The sequence below is a fragment of the Nerophis lumbriciformis genome, linkage group LG01 (assembly GCF_033978685.3).
Source record: "Nerophis lumbriciformis linkage group LG01, RoL_Nlum_v2.1, whole genome shotgun sequence".
NCBI classification, from domain to species: Eukaryota; Metazoa; Chordata; class Actinopteri; order Syngnathiformes; family Syngnathidae; genus Nerophis; species Nerophis lumbriciformis.
In genome coordinates, this window is record NC_084548.2 from 24,783,702 (window position 1) to 24,806,139 (window position 22,438).

General features: G+C 38.1%; 1 protein-coding gene across 1 annotated transcript in view; it reads right to left on the bottom strand.

Moving 5' to 3' along the window:
- The window catches only part of LOC133617711 (dedicator of cytokinesis protein 9-like), a 168,167-nt gene that overhangs the window by 39,316 nt on the left and 106,413 nt on the right, over positions 1-22,438 (bottom strand). The window contains exons 31-38 of the mRNA XM_061977877.1: positions 16,016-16,123; positions 14,403-14,502; positions 12,846-12,979; positions 12,122-12,236; positions 11,334-11,400; positions 11,197-11,244; positions 10,781-10,917; positions 2,498-2,613 (exon numbers count right to left, since the gene is read on the bottom strand). Coding sequence (XP_061833861.1) covers positions 2,498-2,613; positions 10,781-10,917; positions 11,197-11,244; positions 11,334-11,400; positions 12,122-12,236; positions 12,846-12,979; positions 14,403-14,502; positions 16,016-16,123 — 825 coding nt within the window. The remainder of the gene's footprint in view (positions 1-2,497; positions 2,614-10,780; positions 10,918-11,196; positions 11,245-11,333; positions 11,401-12,121; positions 12,237-12,845; positions 12,980-14,402; positions 14,503-16,015; positions 16,124-22,438) is intronic.

A 22,438-nucleotide genomic window follows, 5' to 3' on the forward strand; every position in this document is an offset into this window, starting at 1 on the left:
TAATGCTGCACTTCAATCAATAAGGTTCTTTACTAAAAATTAAAAAAATAATTCTGAGTCTTCAATCTCTCACTCTTGCACGTGTCTGTTGCACTTTACTAAAAAGAAAACTTGTATTATTTCACATTTACTGTACTAAAAATAAAACTTTTATTATTTCACATTTATTGGTCCTGGTCCAAGTCCTGGTTGTGTATACTACTTTTCCCAGAGTGCACCAGTAACAGCAAACAGTCATCATCACTGATGTATAGCACCTGGGGAGGACTGGAAGAGGCTCAGTCATTCAAACAAAGACACTTTCAAGGAAAGAAGTTCCAAGTCTCCTCCAAAGACACCAATGGTTGGTGAAATGTTTTTCTTTCCTTTCATGGTATTTTAAATGTTGCTTAATATGGTCACGTTTGTTTAACTGCTTTGTAGTTTGTTAATGACTTCACTGCATCATTTACTTTATGGATTTTGTGTTAAATGAGTTTGAATTTAGATATAAAATATTTGAGTTTGGTAAATTAAAAGTATAAAATAAAAAGAGTACAATTCTGTTAAACGGTGAAACTTTACGAAAAGGTGTTTTCTTCATTTGATTTAAAAGGACTAAATGCTTATAAGTTTAAAATGGAGACACTTTATGATGTTTGATACCTCTTTATTCTATTTGAAATGCTTACAATATTTATTTAAAATGTTGAATACTCTGTAATAACTTTTATCTTTTTTTACATGTTTACAACCTATTGAAATTAAGTGACCAACCACCTAAAATAATTTGCATTATCCTTGCGTCTTTTGGCGGACATTTCCTGTATTTATATTTTTTGTAATTATATTTATCGGAAAATAAGCTGATAGCTCTGTTCAGTTTCATTTAAAAAAAAAAATATTTAGGCCGTTAAGCAAACTAAAGCTAAGCATTTTTGTTATTTATTTTGTTCCTTTACCGTACTTTACCCAACTGAGATTTCAGTGTATTGTTTAGGGATGGGTACTACCAAGTACCTCCAGGTAATGTTACAATTTTCAATGACAACAAAGAAAATGACTCAAAATAAACGCTAGTTAGCGCATTTTTGGAAAAGTGGAACCTAAATTGCTATGTATATGCTCCCAATTGGCATTAGCGATTTTACACGGCGATTTTAACACCTCCAAATGTGTTGATGAAAACTACAACTAAGATGCACGTAACAATCAAACAGCTGGTGTAAAATAACTAATAACTTTTTAGGGCGCAACAAAAAACTAGATTTAGCAAAGACTGAACTGACTAGCCAACACACTATAAAATATACACTCCTGCCATCTAACATCTTGAACTTGCAACTTAATGTCATTCTAGAAAATAAGGATCAGAAATGTGATAAAACAAGACACAAATGAAGCTCTCTTTACGAAGTCCTCTTTTAGCGAATGTTTTAATTTACAAGCTATTAGATCGAGCCGAATATGCTTCTGTGTACGAACGCTTCATTCATTCATTGTGTGTCCCGCTGGCAGCCGTTTTGTGCTTACGCATTTTGAAGCGGCGGGTGAAGCTGGCTTTGTACCACAGCAAGTTTTAAATAGCAATGACACCAGTATTTTCTGAAAAAAGATGACAAATTGAATCAAAGCAGAGGAGACAACACAACTTCTTCTTCAGCGGTGTCTTTACTAAGAGCACACACACAAGGCCCTTCCTCCCCTTTCCTCCCTGCTCCGCCTTGGTCTGCTCCTTTTTCTCTGCTCAGCTACTCGTTTGCAGATGACAATGTAAAGTGGATTTTACTATATTAAGTGTTTATTTGAAAACTGTGGTTGTTATAGTTAAGGATTTAGTGATTTCTGATTGTTTGTGAGGGCACCAAAGGGACTTCAGTGCCTACAGGACAGTTGTTTTAAATAATTGATCCATCACCCCCTTGAGGTCTATTTGATTTACAATATTGCATCGCACTTTATATTGTGTTCAAAGTGTACAAGCCTTTACTAAAATATGGACTTTTGTCAAGGCTGGAGACCAATACTCATATTTACATTTAGTATGGACAAGTTTTCTATTTACGTATCCTGTTCAGGAACCAATTAAGTTCGTAAATCAAGGTTCCATTATATAACAACTGGCCAGCAGTTATAATCGGAAATGTTTTAAATGTTGTGATAAAAAAAAATGAGGTTTTGTTATCAAAAACAATATTAAAACAGAAAAAAGCACAGAAAATTACTGTTGAGTACCAGTATATTGGGACAGTATGTGAACGGTATTCTTCCACCCCTAACATGATATGTGAAAAAACACATACTATTTTATGAGGAGTTGTATACAATGGCAATAGATAATGTGATTGTCAACACAGCTCTATATCCATAAATATAAGTTTTTATTTATTATTTCTATTAGTTTATATTTGTATTTTATACTGTATTGGTATTCACTTCTTCCATAAAAAAAATGTTTGTATAATTTTGTCTAATACTTAGATATTAACAACAACAACAAAAAAAGGTGTGTATATACCTTGAATCCCATAATGAAAATGGTGAGTGTGTCCAGCACAGTCAGACACACCTCAGTAGACATGTTGGCCTCCAGCAAGCATTGGTTGCTCATATCGGCTTCTGTGTGAGTGTACACTAGAGCAAAAACACAACATTACTGTAATTTATCAAAGCCATATATTTGATCACACATAATGGCCTGATGCTGCTCAAAGATAAATGGTTGTATATAATATAGTCACCAACAATTGCATGTTTAACTGGGGACACAAATTAGTTTTTACATGGTATGGAACATCATCCCCTCTGATTTAAGAGCCTATTGGTCATGCGGCATCTCCTTCCCCCATAAAAACCCATATACATTTCTGCTTTAAGGAAAATTATAGTGGATATACCACAGTATAACAAACACCTGGGCAAATATTTTGACTCGGGGGCCACATTGAGAGAAAAAAGTGTGTGTGCGTGTGGGTGTATATTATGGCTGTCTTAGATTAAAATATTTTTCGCAACCTGTTCATAACTCAAAATTAATCGCAGATAGGTATCATGTTTCACCATTAATAAGTGTACTCTACACAGGGGGCTTCATTATGATGCATGACAATATTTTAACCTTTTATATTTATTAATATAATATTGAGCCTGCTAATCATTCCGTAATGGAGGACTCCACCAGAACATGTTAAGAGAATGTACACAATATTTCAGCGAGCCAGAAAAATCCCCACCCCGCCCGCCCCCATGTTCCTAAACTGATGCACTTGCATTTCTTTCTGTGCAAATATCACAGAATAACATCACAAAACATCTCCGACAAAACATGATCGTAATGTAAGTCAGTTTTGTTTTGTTAATGGCAGGGTTTGCCCTAAATTGCCGAAATACCTGTGGCGGTGGAGACGTGGTTAGGGGTGCGGTCGATATCACATCGCATGGTTTGCTATGATGAATATATTCTTTAAAAAGGCAAAAAAATTAGACTATACATTTAAAACAAATATGTTAAGTATAGTATTAACATACTGTATATATTTTTCTTATCGTTTTTTTCTATTTGCGTATTTTATATATGGTTTATTTTATATACAGTATGTACATTTTATATAGGTACATTGTTTTTTTTTGAGATTTCTACAATCCTTTGTCACTTTTTCTGTCATAAAAACAATTGCCAACAAATGTAGCATTTATTTTTTGGTGTTATTGGAGACTGTACACGTGTCCTAGCATTCAAAACAGTGGTTATTAATCCTCTGCTCAAAAGACCTAACCTTGAATCTTACCTCCTGGTAAACTACGGGCCTGTGTACCACCTCCTCTTTATCTCAAAAATCCGTGAATAAATTGTTGCACGGCAGCTAAATGAACACTTGGCATCTAACAATCTTTGTGAACCCTTTCAGTCTGGTTTTAGGGAAAATCATTCTACTGAGACTGCCCTTACAAAAGTGACTAATGATTTGTTGCTAACTATGATGCTAATGAGTCATTCATGTTGCTCCGACTTGATCTCAGCGCTGCTTTTGATACCGTCAATCAAAACATTCTATTAGAATGTATGAAAACACGTATTGGTATGTCAGACTTAGCCTTTTCTTGGTTTAACTCCTATCTTACGGACAGGATGCAGTGCGTCCCCCATAACAACGTGACCTCGGACTATGTTAAGGTAACGTGAGGAGTTTCACAGGGATCAGTTCTTGGCCCTGCACTTTTCAGTACCTACATGCTACAGCTAGGTGACATTTTACGCAAATACGGTGCTAGCTTTCACTGTTATGCTGATGACACCCAACTCTACATGCCCCTAAAGCTGATCAACACGCCAGATTGTAGTCACCTGGAGGTGTGTCTAAATGAAGTCAAACAATGGATGTCCAGCAATTTTTTGCGTCTTAACACTAAGAAAACAGAAATGTTGATTATTGGTCCTGCTAGACACCGACATTTATTTAATAATACCACCTTAACATTTGACAACCAAACAACTGCAGTGTGACTTGGTAAAGAATCTCTATTATCTTCGACCCAACTCTCTCGTTTCAGTCACACATTAACATTGTTACTTAAACAGCCTTCTTTCATCTCCGTAATATCGTAAAGATGTGTCCCAATTTGTCCACTACCGATGCTGAGATCATTATTTATGCGTAGAACAAAGCATTTTGCATTTTTGATAGGAGTGTAGGTTGTTAGACCAGTGGTTCTTAACCTGGGTTCGATCGAACCTTAGGGGTTCGGTGAGTCGGGCTCAGGGGTTCGGCGGAGGTCAAAACACACCCGACTCATCGTGTAAATAAAAACTTCTCCCTATCGGCGTGTTACGGATACGGCAACAGCAGAAGTCACACTGATTTGCAGGTGTGTAATTTGTTGTGAGTTTATGCACTGTGTTGGTTTTGTTTGAACAAGGTGATGTTCATGCACTGTTCATTTTGTGCACCATTAGAAAAAACATGGTAAAACATATTCACCATTAATTAGTTGCTTATTAACATGCACATTAGTAACATATTGGCTCTTAACTAGTCATTATTAAGTACTTATTAATGCCTTATTCGGCATGGCCTTATTATAACCCTAACCCTCTAACCCAACCAAATAACTCTAAATTAAGTCTTTGTTACTTAGAATATGTTCCCCTAGTGTCCAAAAAACTGTAAATTAAGTCTTTGTTACTTAGAATATATTCCCCATACTAAAGTGTTACCAAAAACATATAACTTTGTCTTGAATTTGAAAAAAAACATTTTATTTTTCACTAAGAAGGGTTCGGTGAATGCGCATATGAAACTGGTGGGGTTCGGTACCTCCAACAAGGTTAAGAACCACTGTGTTAGACAGTCTTAATATGATACAAGCAACTTTATAATGACTATTTTTTTATTGTTGTCTGATGAGAAACATCTTCAAACTTTCAGGCTTGGTGCCCCTGTACAACATTCCCACTTCTCATAATCTTCCTGACAATTCCACCGCATGGAGGATCTGATTTGTACAAAAAAAGGCTTTCATTTCAGCCAATCCGAGGTACAGTAGGGAAGGGATTCACATGACCCCATTCCTAGGAGGGTTAATCATTTTGCAATGCAGTCTGCTGAAAATGATGGAAAGCACCACTCTCAACAACAACTGATGCTGCGGTCAAAGTTGAAATGGTCACAAAACACTGTTAACGATATTTAACACTCTACTGCCATCTGGCAGCTAAAGTGGGCAGTGCACCCTCCAATTCATCTCCTTTCATATGTCAGGTAAACCGCAATTAATCGGGCCATATAAATTCCCTTCCTACTGTAGCTAGGGCGTGTGCTTGGCTGAATTTGGGGACGGCGTGGTGATATTTTACGGTAATGTGTTAATTTCACACATAAGTCGCTCCTGAGTATAAGTCGCACCCCCGGCCAAACTATGAAAAAAAACTGCGACTTATAGTCCGAAAAATACGATATACATATTGCATTGTAATACGTATAATACATACATAAAACGTAATTTACCAATAGTTAATTTTGATTTGTTTTTAAATCTGCAATGTAGTAAAGCCACGACATTCGAAACGCGATGTGGCAAGGAACGACTGTAATGGCAAAAAATAAGCTATGGAAATGAGCTACTGTAGCTTCTTCACATGCTTTTGTCTGACACACAGCCATATCCTCAGAGTCAGATGGCTGTCAATTGTATGTCAGATGACAACCACTGCAAAATGTTCACTTCTACACTATGTTCCCATCTCCCACCTAACCTTATCCTTATCCACATACACACAATGGTCGTTTAAGACCCCCCTCCCCTCCGTCTGCGGGAAAATGCGCACGTCATAGTCATTTCCAGTGTTGCTTTGTGTGCAAGTTCTTAAATTTAACTTATCTGAACAATATCAAGTGTTGTGGTATTTCAAATAACTGGAATCCAGTGTGCTTTGGGGCCCTATTGTAGTGAATCACACCTGAGCCATCATAAATTAATCAAATCTTGAATGGACTTGTGAAAGTAAAGAATGTGATAAAGAACATTTAACATCAATCAATATAGGAATCTAGATATCTGGGGCCGTATTTATCAAGCGTCTTAGAATTACTCCTAAGAAGTCTGCTAAGAGTTGACTTATGAGTAAAGAAATTCTTCGCTGAAAGCTGCACTTAAAAGTTAGTTATCAAGCGTCTTACTCACACTTTCAGCGAAGTGTAGGACTGAATCTTAAGTGTCACACTCAGAGCTGAATTACGACATTACTATATGCCGTAAACGGAATTTTAGGTGACGTCATTTCTGTGTCCATAGAAATGACCAATCACGGAAGGGAATCCCTTGTCTAAGAATAAATAAATATCTTAGAAATATTTAAGTGGACAATGGGAGTGTATATTTTGACAATAAACTACAAAATAATACAAAACAAACAAACAATATTGGCAATGAATCAAAAATAAATGTTTCCTTTTCTTTCCAATTCATTTTCCCAGTGGCGAGATATCGAAGCATTGTGATGACCTTTAGTTCTGCTGTGAAAGCTCTGCTGCGTGATGTTGCTGATGAGATGACGCCCTTATTAAATCTGTGACAAAAATAATACCCGCTCTGTCTAAACGATACCGTTTGATCAGCTGCTCGTCATCAAACAAAGCCAGGACATCCTTCCGCTCCCTGAATGTTCACACACGTCTCTCTCGCCTCTGTGCCATCCCCCGCTGGCAACTCCTAACCACTTAGGACACCTCTGAAGGTCTCTTAAATATCGTGGAGAGTAGGAGTGATTCTTAGACTTAAGAAAGTTGATAAATAGCTTTTATTCTTAAGTTTGAGAGTAAGACTAAATTTCGCAAATTCTCAGGACTTAAGTGTAAAATGGCACTCGAAGACGCTTGATAAATACGGGCCCTGGTCAGGACACTCCTCACTCTTTTGCCTTCACCTTCATTGTCCATTCCTTTTTGGTGATTTTATATACCGGTACTCTGGACCTAGACGTTGAATCCGCGACATACATGGCTGACAACAACTGATACAGTCCACTTTGCCAGTTGTCTTCCCTCGACGGCCAGGTTATACAAAGCACACGCTACCATTTTTTATCACATCCACGTGAACCAGCATTCTCGTTGTCTCTCCTTCGACAAATGGACAAAGTTTTTCGGTAAACAGATTTACAGCTGACCTGGACATTTGAAAGTTCTCTTGCTGTCTGAGATGTGTTGGATCCGAAATAGCTGCAATCTTGCGTTTTCTTCTCATAAGGTATTCATGTGTGATTTCCACAAGGGTCTGTACAGACGGAAGGAGAAACACGGGCATGTCTGGATGACTCGCCTCCATATTTCCAGTAGTTAGTTCCGAGTTACAAAACCGCTTTATTATGAAGCTGGCTGTGGCGCTTATTCTGACGTCACTTCCTGTGTGGGGCGCGGTCTTTCTGTTATTTCCTCTCTGAACTCAGTTTGTAAACGATCAATGAGTCCATACAAAGCTAAGAGCCGGAGATTGGAGAAATAGACGGCGCACTTACGTGTGTAAAAAATTATCCAGGGAGGGTAACCTTATAAGGTGGTTTAGTGTGGCCGAAACGGGGCTTAGGCTAAATAAATATTTGTTCAAGGGGTTAGCCGGCTTAGTGTAGACATAGCCTTAATGAGTTCAAGTCAAGTACAAAGCAGGAAGTTTAGCATAGCTGTCAACTCTCCTGTTTCCTTTGGGAAACTACCATATTTACCCTTCTTTCCCTTAAATTTCCCTTAAATTTTATGCTTCAAAAAATATTCTCCGGTATTGCAGCTAACAATAGTGAAGATATTCACGCTTGAGCCACAGCAGTCTGCAACAGCAATGAGGGCACTGGTAGTCGGTGGTCGGTTAATACATCCCGCAGGAATGGCCAACCTGATAGTTTACCATTTTTTTTCAAATCCCAATTGAACAGGTTTAATTTAAAGTGTTTAATAGTTTGTCACAGTGGGTTCTTATGGGTTCTTATGGGTTAAGAATAGTTTATTCTCTCATTCTGAACCAAAATATGGTATTGTCTAATGTGGGAAACGAAATACAGTGGTACCTCAAGATACAAGGTCCTCATCTTACGAGTTTGTAGGGATCCTAGTTGTCTCTCGGCTAACTGATCATTAGAAAAATTATTACCATAAATTAAAGGAATAAATCATCAAAATCATGACTGAGTGTGTAGCAGACTTGGACTTCGAGTGTAGCAATGTTTGTCAGCTTCCAGTTCATTTTAGGATACAATACAAAGTATTACCTATCACTTACAGGGCCCCATATTTACTTGGTAGATTTTCTGTCGTAATAGGTCACTGCTGTCTGCCGACTGCCTTGCTGTACCTCGTACAAAATTAGACACTAAATTCTGTGCTGAGTAAGTATTTTCCTAAATGAATAAGCTGAGCTAATGTTTCTTTAACATCCATTTTCTACTGCTTGTCCCTCTCGGGAAGGTGGTGTACACCCAGATAGACAGACAACACTCACACTCACACACTAGGGCCAATTTAGTGTTGCCAATCAACCTATCCCCAGATGCATGTCTTTGGAGGTGGGAGGAAAACTAAGTACCTAAAGAAAACCCACGCAGTCACGGGGAGAACATGCAAACTTTGTATTGTAATATTCCATTACTAATAATTTTATATCTTCATTATTTTATTTGCTATGTTTTTGTTGTTTCATCATGCAGTATGCAGATATTTGATTGTATTGTTTATATTTTAACCATGTGACGCCCTTTGTGAGCTATGTCTGTGAGAAGTGCTATTAAAATAAAATGTATTTACTTACAATTCTGTAACAGGAGTAAATAACGCCAGCCAAAAACGTTAAAAAAATATCTGCACGGGGATATCTACACCATAGAAATATGGAGAAGTTGCAGGTTGTGTGCAGTAAATGTGTGACAGAGAAGCAGTTCCAGTACCGTAGAACAGTGTTTTTCAACCTTTTTTGAGCCAAGGCACATTTTTTGCGTAGAAAAAATGCGGAGGCACACCACCAGCAGAAATCATTAAAAAACGAAACTCAGTTGACAGTAAAAAGTTCCATCCATCCCATCCATTTTCTACCGCTTATTCCCTTTGGGGTCGCGGGACAGTAAAAAGTTGTTGTCTCAATTGTTGTATACGACTTTAAACCATACCGCCCGAATGCAGCTGAGATAGGCTCCAGCGACCCCGAAAGGGACAAGCAGTAGAAAATGGATGGATAGACTTTAAACCATAAGCAACCATGCATCACTATAGCTCTTGTCTCAAAGTAGGTGTACTGTCACCACCTGTCACGCCATGACTTATTTTGAGTTTTTTGCTGTTTTTCTGTGTGTAGTGTTTTAGTTCTTGTCTTGCGCTCCTATTTTGGTGGCCTTTTTCTCTTTTTTTGGTATTTTCCTGTAGCAGTTTCATGTCTTCCTTTTGAGCGATATTTCCCGCATCTACTTTGTTTTAGCAATCAAGAATATTTCAGTTGTTTTTATCCTTTGTGTGGACATTGTTGATTGTCACGTCATGTTCGGATGTACATTGTGGACGCCGCCTTTGCTCCACAGTAAGTCTTTGCTGTCGTCCAGCATTCTGTTTTTGTTTACTTTGTAGCCAGTTTCGTTCTGCATAGCCTTCCCTAGGTTTCACTGCCTTTTCTCAGGGGCACTCACCTTTTGTTTACTTTTGGTTTAAGCATTAGACGCCTTCTTACCTCCATGCTGCCTCCCGCTGTTTCCGACATATACAAAGCAATTAGCTACCTGCTGCCACCTACTGATATGGAAGAGTATTACACAAACTCTAGACAGCACCGACACTCAACAACAACACATCATTTGCAGACTATAATTACTGGTTTGCAAAAAATGTTTTAACCCAAATAGGTGAAATTAGATAATCTCCCACGGTACACCAGACTGTATCTCACCGCAGCACAGTGGTTGAAAAACACTGCCGTAGAAGTCTGCTCTACACCGTAAAAGCTGTACATTATTATTGTGTGCCTTCATAAAACTACTGTTGTTGTTAGTAGTACATTTTATTGTGTTTTTATGCAATATTTAATGTGTAAAATCTTGCTTTTCTTTTAAAATTTTGGAATTTGGGGGCCAGAAAGCACATTTTCAATACAATTTATTAAAAGGTGCCATTGTTTCGCAATCTGTTTTTCAAGGTACGAGCTGTGTCACAGCACCAATTACTCATATCCCAAGGTACCACTGCACCTATATCAGTATTTGGTATAGAAGTGTTACATTTTATCTGGTATGTGTCTTTTATTTGAACAATTGAAAGATCCAAGATAAGCTTACTGTTGTTGAGCATGTGAGCGTTCTCCAAAGTCCCAAGCTGCTGTAAGCGGGAGTGCAGAATGCCCGTCCTATTACGAGACACAGGCAAAGTCAAGGATTTCCTGTCTGTATTCAGAGGCCCTGTCCCTTCATGACCCCTGTGGACAAAAAAAATCAATGAATGTGAGAAGTTAATTACCATAAAGCAAAAAGTGTTGCTACATTGATATGTTCGTAAAAAGGAGGAGCATGCAAAGGGAAGTGACTCTTACCCATGCGGGAGTGGTTAAGGGGCCACAGCATTAACCATATCACAGTTTTTCAGCAGCAGTAATGACAAGCAAAGATATTATAGGACTCAAAATAAATAAGTGTTTGGTTATAAAATGATATATTGTAGTAGTGTCAGCTGATATTTAAAGCAACATTTACTCCACCTGGTGATGACGCGCTTCCCCATGTATCTAAATTGATGAAGGCAGAACCTGCAGGAAGGACCCAGTAAAATCAATGATGAGAAGTGTCTTCACAACCACTTAAGCAGGATTGTATGCTGTCTCTTGCGTATACTTACTCCAATAATGTAAAAAATTCCATTAGCATATATGGCGCCGCTTTGTTCCAATATGAAAAAAGGGCTTCTGAGAATGAGAAAACGGAAGTGTTTTTTTACAGGTGTCCCTATTATTAAAATGATGACCGCATCAACAACAAAATGGAATTTGTTGCAGTGAGCAATTACTTTTACCGGCCTGAGCAAATCATATCCAAATATATGTCCATTGTATGTGTAAAAATATTTTTTTTAATGTGTGATGTAATTGCCGATACATTTAGGCATTTTTGTTTTTATAATTGTGTAGAACCCTGACTAAAAGTCTTTCCATGCCAAAAACCCAAAAATATTTAATTAATATTTAGAATGCTTAAAAAAAATCCACCCGTCATCACGTCTTTCATTATGATTGTGAACGATAGGCAAAATTCCCCAAAAAGTGCAGCTCTACATTACACATGAATATGACATGCCAGTACGTTTGATGACTCCCGAGAAAGTGCAAACAGATTCCAAATATTGCCCTCTCGAGAAAAGTGTTTCTCTATTCCTGATACGCCTTAAATGCTGTTAACATGGAGACAGTTTTATGTTTTCCCCTAAAACTGTTGCTGATCATCTAGTTATCTAAAAGGCAGAGTACTTTCATGGAATCCAGGTTATGATTTTTTTTTTAATCTGTGCAATTTTTATAAGGTATTATGGCTTTTCCTCAACATCACACAGCCCTCACACGCAGTTGTAGAGTAATTTGTAATTCCTAGTAAATAATACATTATTACAACAAAGAAACTCACATAGCCTACCTTCTGACATGCTCTTGAGGATATGCAGAAAGCACAAGAGCAGGTTTTTTGCATCGTCCTGGTCCAGTTTGTCACAACGCAGCATGGCACTGCTCAGAGATGAAGCACACTGCTTCTGATGCACATACAAAATAATGTCATGTCATGCCACAGAATGTTGCAAGAAAGAGAGAAAGTTCACTTAGACTCAAAACAAAGTACAAGTTCTTAGAAAAAACAACAACTTTCCATAATTTTGTTGTGGAAGGCGAAGCAAAAATGTGCATTCAAAACTTCAGAAAAAATAAATTAATAAAATATGTGTCATTTATAGATCACACTTTAAAAGGGGACACTCCAAACAGAAAAAGTATTAGCTGGTGTTTAAACCAGACGTGGAGAGAATACTTGTAATGGTATGTTATCCCCAGGATCTCAATCCACCTGCATCTTCGGGGCTTTTGAAATATGTCCAGCAAGAAGGGAGTAGTCCATTGTGAAACGATTGGTTGCATGCTTTCGAGGCAAGACTCTGTTCACAGAATGCAAGGTGAAATGTGACACATTGACTGTGGGAATCCTCCTAAATTTGTTTTTGTGGTGTTTGGACATTGGAGAGTAAGAGGTGCATGGGCTCTGTGTGCAAAGTGTATGATAGACCAAAGTCCAAAGAAATACAATGAAAATGCCTAAATCATTCTTAAAGGTGTTTGGAACGGCAACAGGCACTATGGTGTTTGTTTACCTTCTCCAGAGAATTTGTCCTGTTACTGCTCTTGTCCACCAGTAGGCTGTTTCCAGAGTCGGTGGAGACCAGAGAGCCTCTGGAGCCTGCATGTTGAGCCAAGCCAATATTGGGCGTTGAGCTGTAAGGAGAGGCTGCAGTGACGTAGAAATGTAAGCACGTGAGAACAGTCCTGTGATTTCATTATTGAGTACATGACTACTTTGTGAACATAATACATGAACTTATTTAGGTTAACTGTTTAAACCAGATAGATAGTTTTCTGTTCTTTAACCCTTGTGTGGTGTTCGGGTCTGTGGGACTCGTTTTCGATTTTTATTAAAAGAAAAATGATACAATTAATTAATTTTTCAAACTGAGACTCACTGGCTTTGGCTTATTTTCTGTGAAGAACATATATCAGAATACTTATGTAATGACCACACACCATACACCCCCCCTACACATTTCTATTACATATAAGATCTCCGGGTCCACTGGACCCGGGGCTAATAGAAGTGTGGAAATTGATGTTCTGTGTAACACACACACACACACACACACACACACACACACACACACACAGCAGGCCTAGACAGGAGGAGGACAGAGTGTAGGTACACAGAACATCAGAGGGTCAAATGAGCGAGAAAATGAGAGCAGACAGTGTTGACAAAGAATGTTGCAACCTTGTGTGGGAACCGCAGTTGCAGAAACACAAAAGAAGAATCCCTGTGAGATGCAGGAACTGGCAGAGAATTTTTTTTTTTGCCTTACAATCAAACACTTTTATGTTAAAATACTGAACAGATGTTTATTGGGATAAGGTAAACATCTGTTCAGTATTTTAACATAAAAGTGTTTGATTGTGAGGCATTAAAAGCCACAAAATGCAACGGGTCCATCAGACCCACAAACACTGGCTGAGTAACAACAATATGAACGTTGCACGGAAAATTTCTCTGCCAATCAAACACTTGTATGTTAAAATACTGAACAGGTGTTTATTGGGATAAGGTAAACGTATGTTCAGTATTTTAACATAAAAGTATTTGATTGTGAGGCATTAAAAGCCACAAAATGCAATGGGTCCATCAGACCCACAAACACTGGCTGAGTAACAACAATATGAACGTTACACAAGGGTTAAGATACATACACTAGTTTGAAAGCACAAGTATACCATGAAGCTCATTAAACAACACTATAGTAGAGCAGGTACTTTTATCTGAGAGTGCATAGAATACAAGTAATTGTCAGAAAAAGAGCTTAATTTGGATTCCAGTCAATGATACTTCGACAAGGCCACGCTATCAACCCAATCACACTGTCATATACAACAAAGGGACAATTTATGAACTTGCTGGCACCTGTTTGTACCCTTCTCATGGCAAAAACACTTAAAGTAATATTCCAAAGTTTTGAAAGCTTCAGATACAGTATATGGTGCAAAAAGTGCCAAGTGCCACACTCTAGTCAGCCACTTTACCCAAGACGGTACAATCAAGCTTCTCTGTATAGTTCATCAAGAAAACATTGTATCCATTTATTTGGTCACATGATAATGAATCAACTCACTGGTTCCAGAGATAACCCCAAACACATCTTTCTGAAGAGCGCTGTCTATGTATGTACTGGGCTTCTGAGGGGTCGCCACGAGTGAGTCCTCCATTGGATTCTGCCAACAGAACATAGTAATCAGAGGTGGGTAGAGTAGCCAGAAATTGTACTCAAGTAAGAGTACTGTTACTTTAGAGATTTATTACTCAAGTAAAAGTAAGGAGTAGTCACCCAAATATTTACTTGAGTAAAAGTAAAAAGTATGTTGTGAAAAAACTACTCAAGTACTGAGTAACTGATGAGTAACATACACACACATATCATATATATATATATATATATATATACACACACACATATATATATATATACACACACACACACACATATATATATACACACACACACACACATATATATATATATATATATATATATATATATATATATATATATATATATATATATATATATATATACACATATATATATAATGTATATATATATACACACACACACATATATATATGTATATATATATATATATATACACACACATATATATATATATATATATACATACATTGATATATACAGTATATCATTTTTATTTATTTATTTTGCCGTTTTTGTTTACATGTTAAAGGTGTTTTAATGAATATACATGCATGTTTAACACATATAGATTCCTTTCTTTCATGAAGACAAGAATATAAGTTGGTCTATTACCTGATTGTGATGACTTGCATTGATTGGAATCAGACAGTAGTGCTGATAACGTCCTCGTTTTCAAATGGAGGAGAAAAAAAGTTCCTCCTTTCTGTCTAATACCACATGAAAGTGGTTGGTTTTTGGTATCTTATTTGTCCAGCTTCCATATTCGTTTTTATACACTTTACAAGAAATACATTGGCGGCAAACTCCGTAGCTTGCTAGCTTGTTTGCGCTGGCTTTCGGAGACTCTTATTTTGAAAGCGCAGGCGCGATGGAGCGGCACTTTTATTGTGAAGACAGGAACTGTGCAGTCAGTCTTTAGGCTTTTGACGGGATGTACGGTTGAAATAAAAAAAGGATATTTTTTCCTTCACACTTTTGATTGATTGATTGGAACTTTTATTAGTAGATTGCGCAGTACAGTACATATTCCGTACAATTGACCACTAAATGGTAACACCCGAATACGTTTTTCAACTTGTTTAAGTCAGGTCATGTGACCGCCTGGCTCTGTTTGATTGGTCCAACGTCACCAGTGACTTCATCTGATTGGTGGAACGGAGTGAACGTCACCAGTGACTGTATTTGTTGAAACGCAGGCACTATGGAGGTCTGTTTGACAGACCAAAACAAACAAAGCGTGCATTAACAGATCGATAAAAATTAGTAGCGAGTAGCGAGCTGAATGTAGATAAAAGTAGCAAGGGTAAAAGTAGCGTTTCTTCTCTATAAATATACTCAAGTAAAAGTAAAAGTATGTTGCATTAAAACTACTCTTAGAAGTACAATTTATCCCAAAAGTTACTCAAGTAGATGTAACGGAGTAAATGTAGCGCGTTACTACCCACCTCTGATAGTAATATAAGAAAATAGCTTCAACCACAATTCACTCCGCTACCACAAGGTTTCAAGTTTACCTTGTGGTGATCTGGAGGTACAAACACTTGGCTTTCAAGCCTGTGTACATTCTCCTGCAGCAGACCAAACAGAGGCAGGTAGAGGGTGGCAAGTCTGGCTTGATGGCTCTGGAATGAGGTGATGATAAATGTCATTTAGAAATCAATGACAACAAATATTGGGAACTATTTGAATATAAGTTGCGGACACACGCATTGATATTTTCAAACAAGCATTTTTGTTAACTTTTTGGCTTAGGTTTTTTTTTCCTGAAAAATGGTGCTTTTCAAAAACTCTGACCAGGGTGAGGACCTTCCAAAATTTAGCCTACAGCATTTTGACTGTGGACGACACAAACTGAACTAAAAAACTGGTGTCCAACTTTTTAAATGTTCTAAAATGGGTCTGATACAGGTCAGTGTTCAACTTGAACTTAAGTTGTGGAGTGACGAATAGGAAGTATTTAGGAGTGGTTAAATTATCCCCTCAACTCCCCCCAAAATGGATTAACTCGCTGGAATAAAAAAGACAATATAACATACATCCATAAACGTGGACGCATGTGAAAAAGTGCAATATATTTATCCGTACAGTAATCTATTTATTTATTTATTTATATATATTTATGTATATTTATTTATTTTATATATATATTATATATATTATTTATATATATTTATTTATTTATATATGCACCTTATTGCTTTTTTATCCTGCACTACCATGAGCTTATGTAACGAAATTTCGTTCTTATCTGTGCTATAAAGTTCACATTTGAATGACAATAAAAAGGAAGTCTAGTCTAGTCTATGTGACAGTCTTTTGACTATTCCAGGATAAAATATTGCCAAAATGTTAGTGTGTCAACTACATTAACTCATATCCAAAAATGTATATTTTGCAATGAAAGCTCATTTTAAAGCCATTTTAACACTTATTATGCTTATAATATCCCAACTTCAGGTTGTTGCTGTGGAAGTGTATCCTCAGCTACTCCCAAGCTCATGTCCAGCATTAGGTTTAGTGTCTCTCCAACGTCAGAGGTGGATGTTGAAGGTGTTTGACATTTGTCACCATGGTTTCATATTTTGCACATAAAATGAGGTTAATGTTAAAAATGCTAAAATACTTGATCAAAGAAAACCGTACCATAACTTTTGTCACTACTAATGCTGTCAAATAAAATAAATAAAAAATCAGATTCATGTGTCATGTCTGTGTGATCATGTTTTTGTTTTGGTCATGTTCGTTTTGGGTTTTGGACTTTTTGTGCACTTTTGTTTTGTCACCATAGCAACCATTAGTTTTCACCTGTCACGTCACGCACCTGTTTCACGTTTTGAGTCACGCATCTGCTTTCACTAATCATGTCCATAGTATTTAAGTTCATTCTTTTCAGTTTGTCGTTCTGACGACCTCCACATTTATGCTTATGTACACTCTTCATCCTCTAAGATCCTGCTTCATGTCCCATGCCAAAGTAAGTTTTTGTTCCATGTTTATAGTCTTTTTGTTTTTCATAGTTTGTTCTCCACCATTGTGCGCGTCTTTTGTTTACTTCCTTGTTTTGTAGTTATAGTCTTTAAATAAAAAATTTACTCACATTCCCGTCTCGCCCGAGCCAACTTTCCGTTGCATCCCGGAAAAGCTAACACCCAGGACCAAGTCTTGACATCATGACATTTTTTAATTTTGATTAATTGTGATTAATCACAGCCAAATACTTGTTGTCATAATTTAAATTCACTTAAAAAAAAAAGACCATAATAATTTGACACAAATGCATTTTATTATAAAATATTTTACTTGAATGCACATTTTTTTATGCTCAAAACTTGTAATGGTTTGATTTAAAGTTCCATCAAGATGTATTTTGAAGTGAAATTTGCCAGTGAGCACACCAGTCGAAGTCTCCTCACTCATCTTTGCACTGACGTATGCAATGACCTGATCACTTACTGTATAGCTGCCCATGTTGCCTTTCAGGTAACCATCCGCAGTTTATGTAAAGGAGGATGTGTGGTCAAAATATATTGCACGATTAATCTGCAGTTATACATGATTAATTTTGTGATTAATTGTATGTGTTAAGGCGTTAACTTTGACAGACCTAATTATGACTGACTTAGTTTCGACACATTTGGCTAGGCTGCAGCTCACCCCTTGAGGCTTGTCCGTGTAGATGTATAGTGTGCTGACACCAAGGCTGGCTAACTCTGCAGCCAGCACACCCTTGAAGTTGTCAGGGAGTGAGGTTTACTAAAGCAGTGGTCCCCAACCACCGGGCCACGGCCCGGTACCAGTCCGTGGACTGATTGGTACCGGGCCGCACAAGTAATAAAAAAATTTAAAAAAAGTTTTTTGTTTTTTTATTAAATCAAAATTAAAAACACAATATATACATTATATATATATCAATATAGATCAATACAGTCTGCAGGGGTACAGTCCGTAAGCACACATGATTGTATTTCTTTATGACCAAAAATAAAAAATAAAATTAAAAAAACATAACAACCTTCATCAAAAGTAATTGTAGACTTCTGATATTCTTTTTGGGAAAGCCAGAGAGCAGGGCATTACGATAGTCTACACGACAGGAAATAAAAGCATGCATTAGCACCTCCGTGTTGGCCTGAGAGAGAAACGGGCGGACTCTGGCTATGTTGTTAAGATGATGAAAACTTATAGCATTTTTAATATGTGGGATAAAAGTCAGCTCGGTGTCAAAAATCACGCCCAGATTTTTCATAGACTGAAAATCTTGTAATTTTGGTAAAAGTTTCTCCCTTTGATCTTCAGGGCCTATAACTAAAACCTCTGTTTTGTCCTGGTTGAGTTGTAGGAAATTCACTGCCATCCATGACTTGATGTCTACGTTAGTTAAAAAGGTTATCTATTGGTCTTGTGTAATCAGGAGACATGGCAATGTACAACTGTGTATCATCAGCGTAACTGTGGAAGCTGATGCCGTGTCTCTTAATGACGTCCCCAAGAGGCAGCATACAAACATTAAAAGAATGGGACCTAAAACTGAGCCTTGAGGAACCCCACATCTTATCTCATGGGTTCCCGAGGAACATGCATCCATACTTACATAAAAACATCTGTCTGTGAGAGAGCGGAACCAGTTAAAAACAGTACTAGAGAGGCCTGTCAAAGTCTCTTTAATAAAATGTGGTCTACTGTGTCAAAAGCAGCACTTAGATCCAGCAGAACCAACACTGTTAGTTTTTTATTATCTAAATTCCACCTGATGTCATTTAAAATCTTTAAAAGTGCTGTCTCGGTACTGTGGTTCATTCTGAAACCAGACTGATGTCTGTCTAAAATGTTATGTATATTTAAAAAAGTCATTGACTTGTTAAAAAAAAAAGGTTTTCTAAAATGTTACTTAAAAACTGTAAGTTGGATACAGGTTGGTAGTTATTAAAAACGTTCGGGTCCAAACTGCTCTTCTTCAGAAAGGGCCTTACCACCGCTGCTTTAAAAGCGGCAGGGAAGACCCCTGTGTGAAGAGAGCAGTTCATAAAAGTTAAAAGCTGTTCCTCAAAGAATCCATAAAATGATTTAAAAAGTGATGTAGGAATTGGTTCTAAAAGACAGTTTGTTGGGTTTACTTGGGAGAAATCTCTACAAAGTGTCCTTGCATCAACCAGGACAAAACTCTCCAGTGTTTCCTCAGGCTGTGTCAGCATAATAGTTAAAGTTAAAGTACCAATGATTGTCACACACACACTAGGTGTGGTAAAATGTGTCCTCTGCATTTGACCCGTCCCCTTGTTCACCCCCTGGGAGGTGAGGGGAGCAGTGAGCAGCAGCGGTGGACGCACCCGGGAATCATTTTGGTGATTTAACCCCCAATTCCAACCCTTGAGGCGGAGTACCAAGCAGGGAGGTAATGGGTCCCATTTGTATAGTCTTTGATATGACTCGGCCGGGGTTTGAACTCACAATCTACCGATCTCAGGGCGGACACTCTAACCACTAAACCACTGAGTAGGTCTAAAACTTATGTTTGGAGACCAGATCTGATGTCTTTTGTCTTGGTTTTGAAGTGGTCCGCAAAGTCCTCGCAAAGGCCGCCTGAAGTTGTTTTAAAAGCTTTATTAAAATGTGTACTTGTTAAAATAGAAAAAGGGAAGAAGAGGAGCCGGGGATTGCTTTTATGGTCTGTGATGAGTTGCAAGTATTGTTGAATTCTGGCCTGTTTGACTGTGTTATTGTAGGTCTTGAGTTGTTGACGTAAAATCTGATAATGTATTGTTCATTTGGATTTCCTCCATCTCCTCTCTGCACTCTTGCAATTTATTTTTAACTAGCGTAATTGTTCATCATTTCTCCACGGAGGTGGAGGTTTCGTTTTGATTGTTTATGTTAAAAGTGGAGCTACTGAGTCCAAAGTTGATTTCAGATTACTGTTAAAACGATCAACGATGGCGTCGCATAATGCAGGTAAAATTTCAGTAGGAGCGTTCTGTAATAAAATTTGCAGCCACTTCAGAAGTTAGGTAGTGTTTCCTCACGGTTCTCACAAGGGGCCCCTCCTGGTTAAGACTGGTGATGTTAAAAAACACACAATAGTGGTCAGACACAGAGGACACGCCAATAGACCGGCCATGGTTTATGACCAGGTCCAGGGTGTGTCCCCTGTTGTGAGTCGGCTGTGTGACATGCTGCTTAAAATCAAAACAATTTAAAACGTTTAAAAACTCTCTGGATAAAAAATCTGAGGAGTCATCAACATGTAAATTAAAATCACCATTTATTACAATCCTGCAATAGGAGATGTGGATAAATGATAAAAGTTCAGGAAAATTCACTGATAAAAGAGCTTGAGTGTCGGTGGGGTCTATAAACCGTTAAACACAGAATGGGGGAGGGGCTGCTAAAAACAAAGGCATGCTGCTCAAATGATGTGTAATTGTTGTTAAAAGACACTCAATTTGAGGTCAGTGAGTGAATGTGAGTGTGAATGTTGTCTGTCTATCTGTGTTGGCCCTGCGATGAGGTGGCGACTTGTCCAGGGTGTACCCCGCCTTCCGCCCGATTGTAGCTGAGAAAGGCTCCAGCGCCCCCCGCGACCCCGAAGGGAATAAGCGGTAGAAAATGGATGGATGGATGGAGTTATTTAAAATTGATGCAGAACCCCCTCCTCTTCTGCCCCCTCTAGTAGAAAATAAAATATGGTGGGGAAGCAAGCCTCTGAGAAAACAGGTGTGTCAGTACCAAGCCATGTCATTTTGTCTAAAATCATATCATTCATGAAAAAAAAGTTCTGTTTAAAAGGGAGCAAATGTTTAAAAGTGCCATGTTGATAGTAACGGTTGGAGAAATGGATTGCCAACTGAAAGCTCTTGTCGTTGTTAGCTTTGACAGCTAGCGACACTTTTGTCTTGTTTATTTCAACAAATATCATACCTTGTGCCGGTCACAGCTGTGTTAGCCTGTCTTGGAGATCACCTTTTGTGATCAGAAACGGCGAAAATATGTCCAAACCTTTACAGCTTCAGGTTGCTGGGTAACCCCTTTGAGCTAGCATTTTAGCTAGTAAGCCCCCGGCTTGGGTACTTTTACCTTGCTTATTATAGCGAACCCGTGCTTCCAAAAAAATCAAATCAAATATGTTAGCAAAACTGCCCTGTAGCTGGGATCACCTAACCTGACTCTCGCCAGATCCTTGTAGTTCGCTGAGCTCCACACGAGGATCTGGGACTTCTCAATAGGAGATGTATTTTAGAAGGCGGGGCCTTGTAAAAATAATCATTGTATGTGATTGGATAAATCACTTGTCCGTTATCTTGAATGACGTGCTACTTCAACCACTCACATCGAAATCAACCCGTGACGCTGATGAGAAATCCAAAACAAAACAGCCGACATATTGGATAACGACAGAGCGAAAAGTTAGAGAACTTTTACTGAAACAACGCAGCAATGTCAGTAGACGATCGATGTCGTTTGTGCAAAGAAAATATGCGAATAAAAGGCGTCATTGGGAACAGCAAAAAAATATTTCACAAAGTCGCCGATGAAAAACGCATAGTCTAACAGAACTTGGTTAGAAATCGTTGAACGTTCGGGAGAGACCGTGTCGAATATGCTTAGTTGCAATAGCAGAATCAATGTCAGCACACGACTCCTCGCTGCATTGTTGTTTGACTCAAACAGTCGCTTCGGCGCTACGTCACATCTATGAATACCGCCTGGCGATCCTGATTGGTTCATTATTTTTTGCTATCTTGAAGGAGTTTGCATTGCCCACGATCCCAGATCCTTGTGAGGAGCTCAGCAAACTACAAGGATCCGGCGAGAGTCAGGTTAGGCATCACCCTGAGTGGTCACGAAAGCTCCAATTTTACTCAAAACTCTGGTAATGAGAGCAGGGGCTTTTTGTTTTTTTGTTTTTTTTGCATCCTCTCCAATGGTTTAAAACAGGGGTA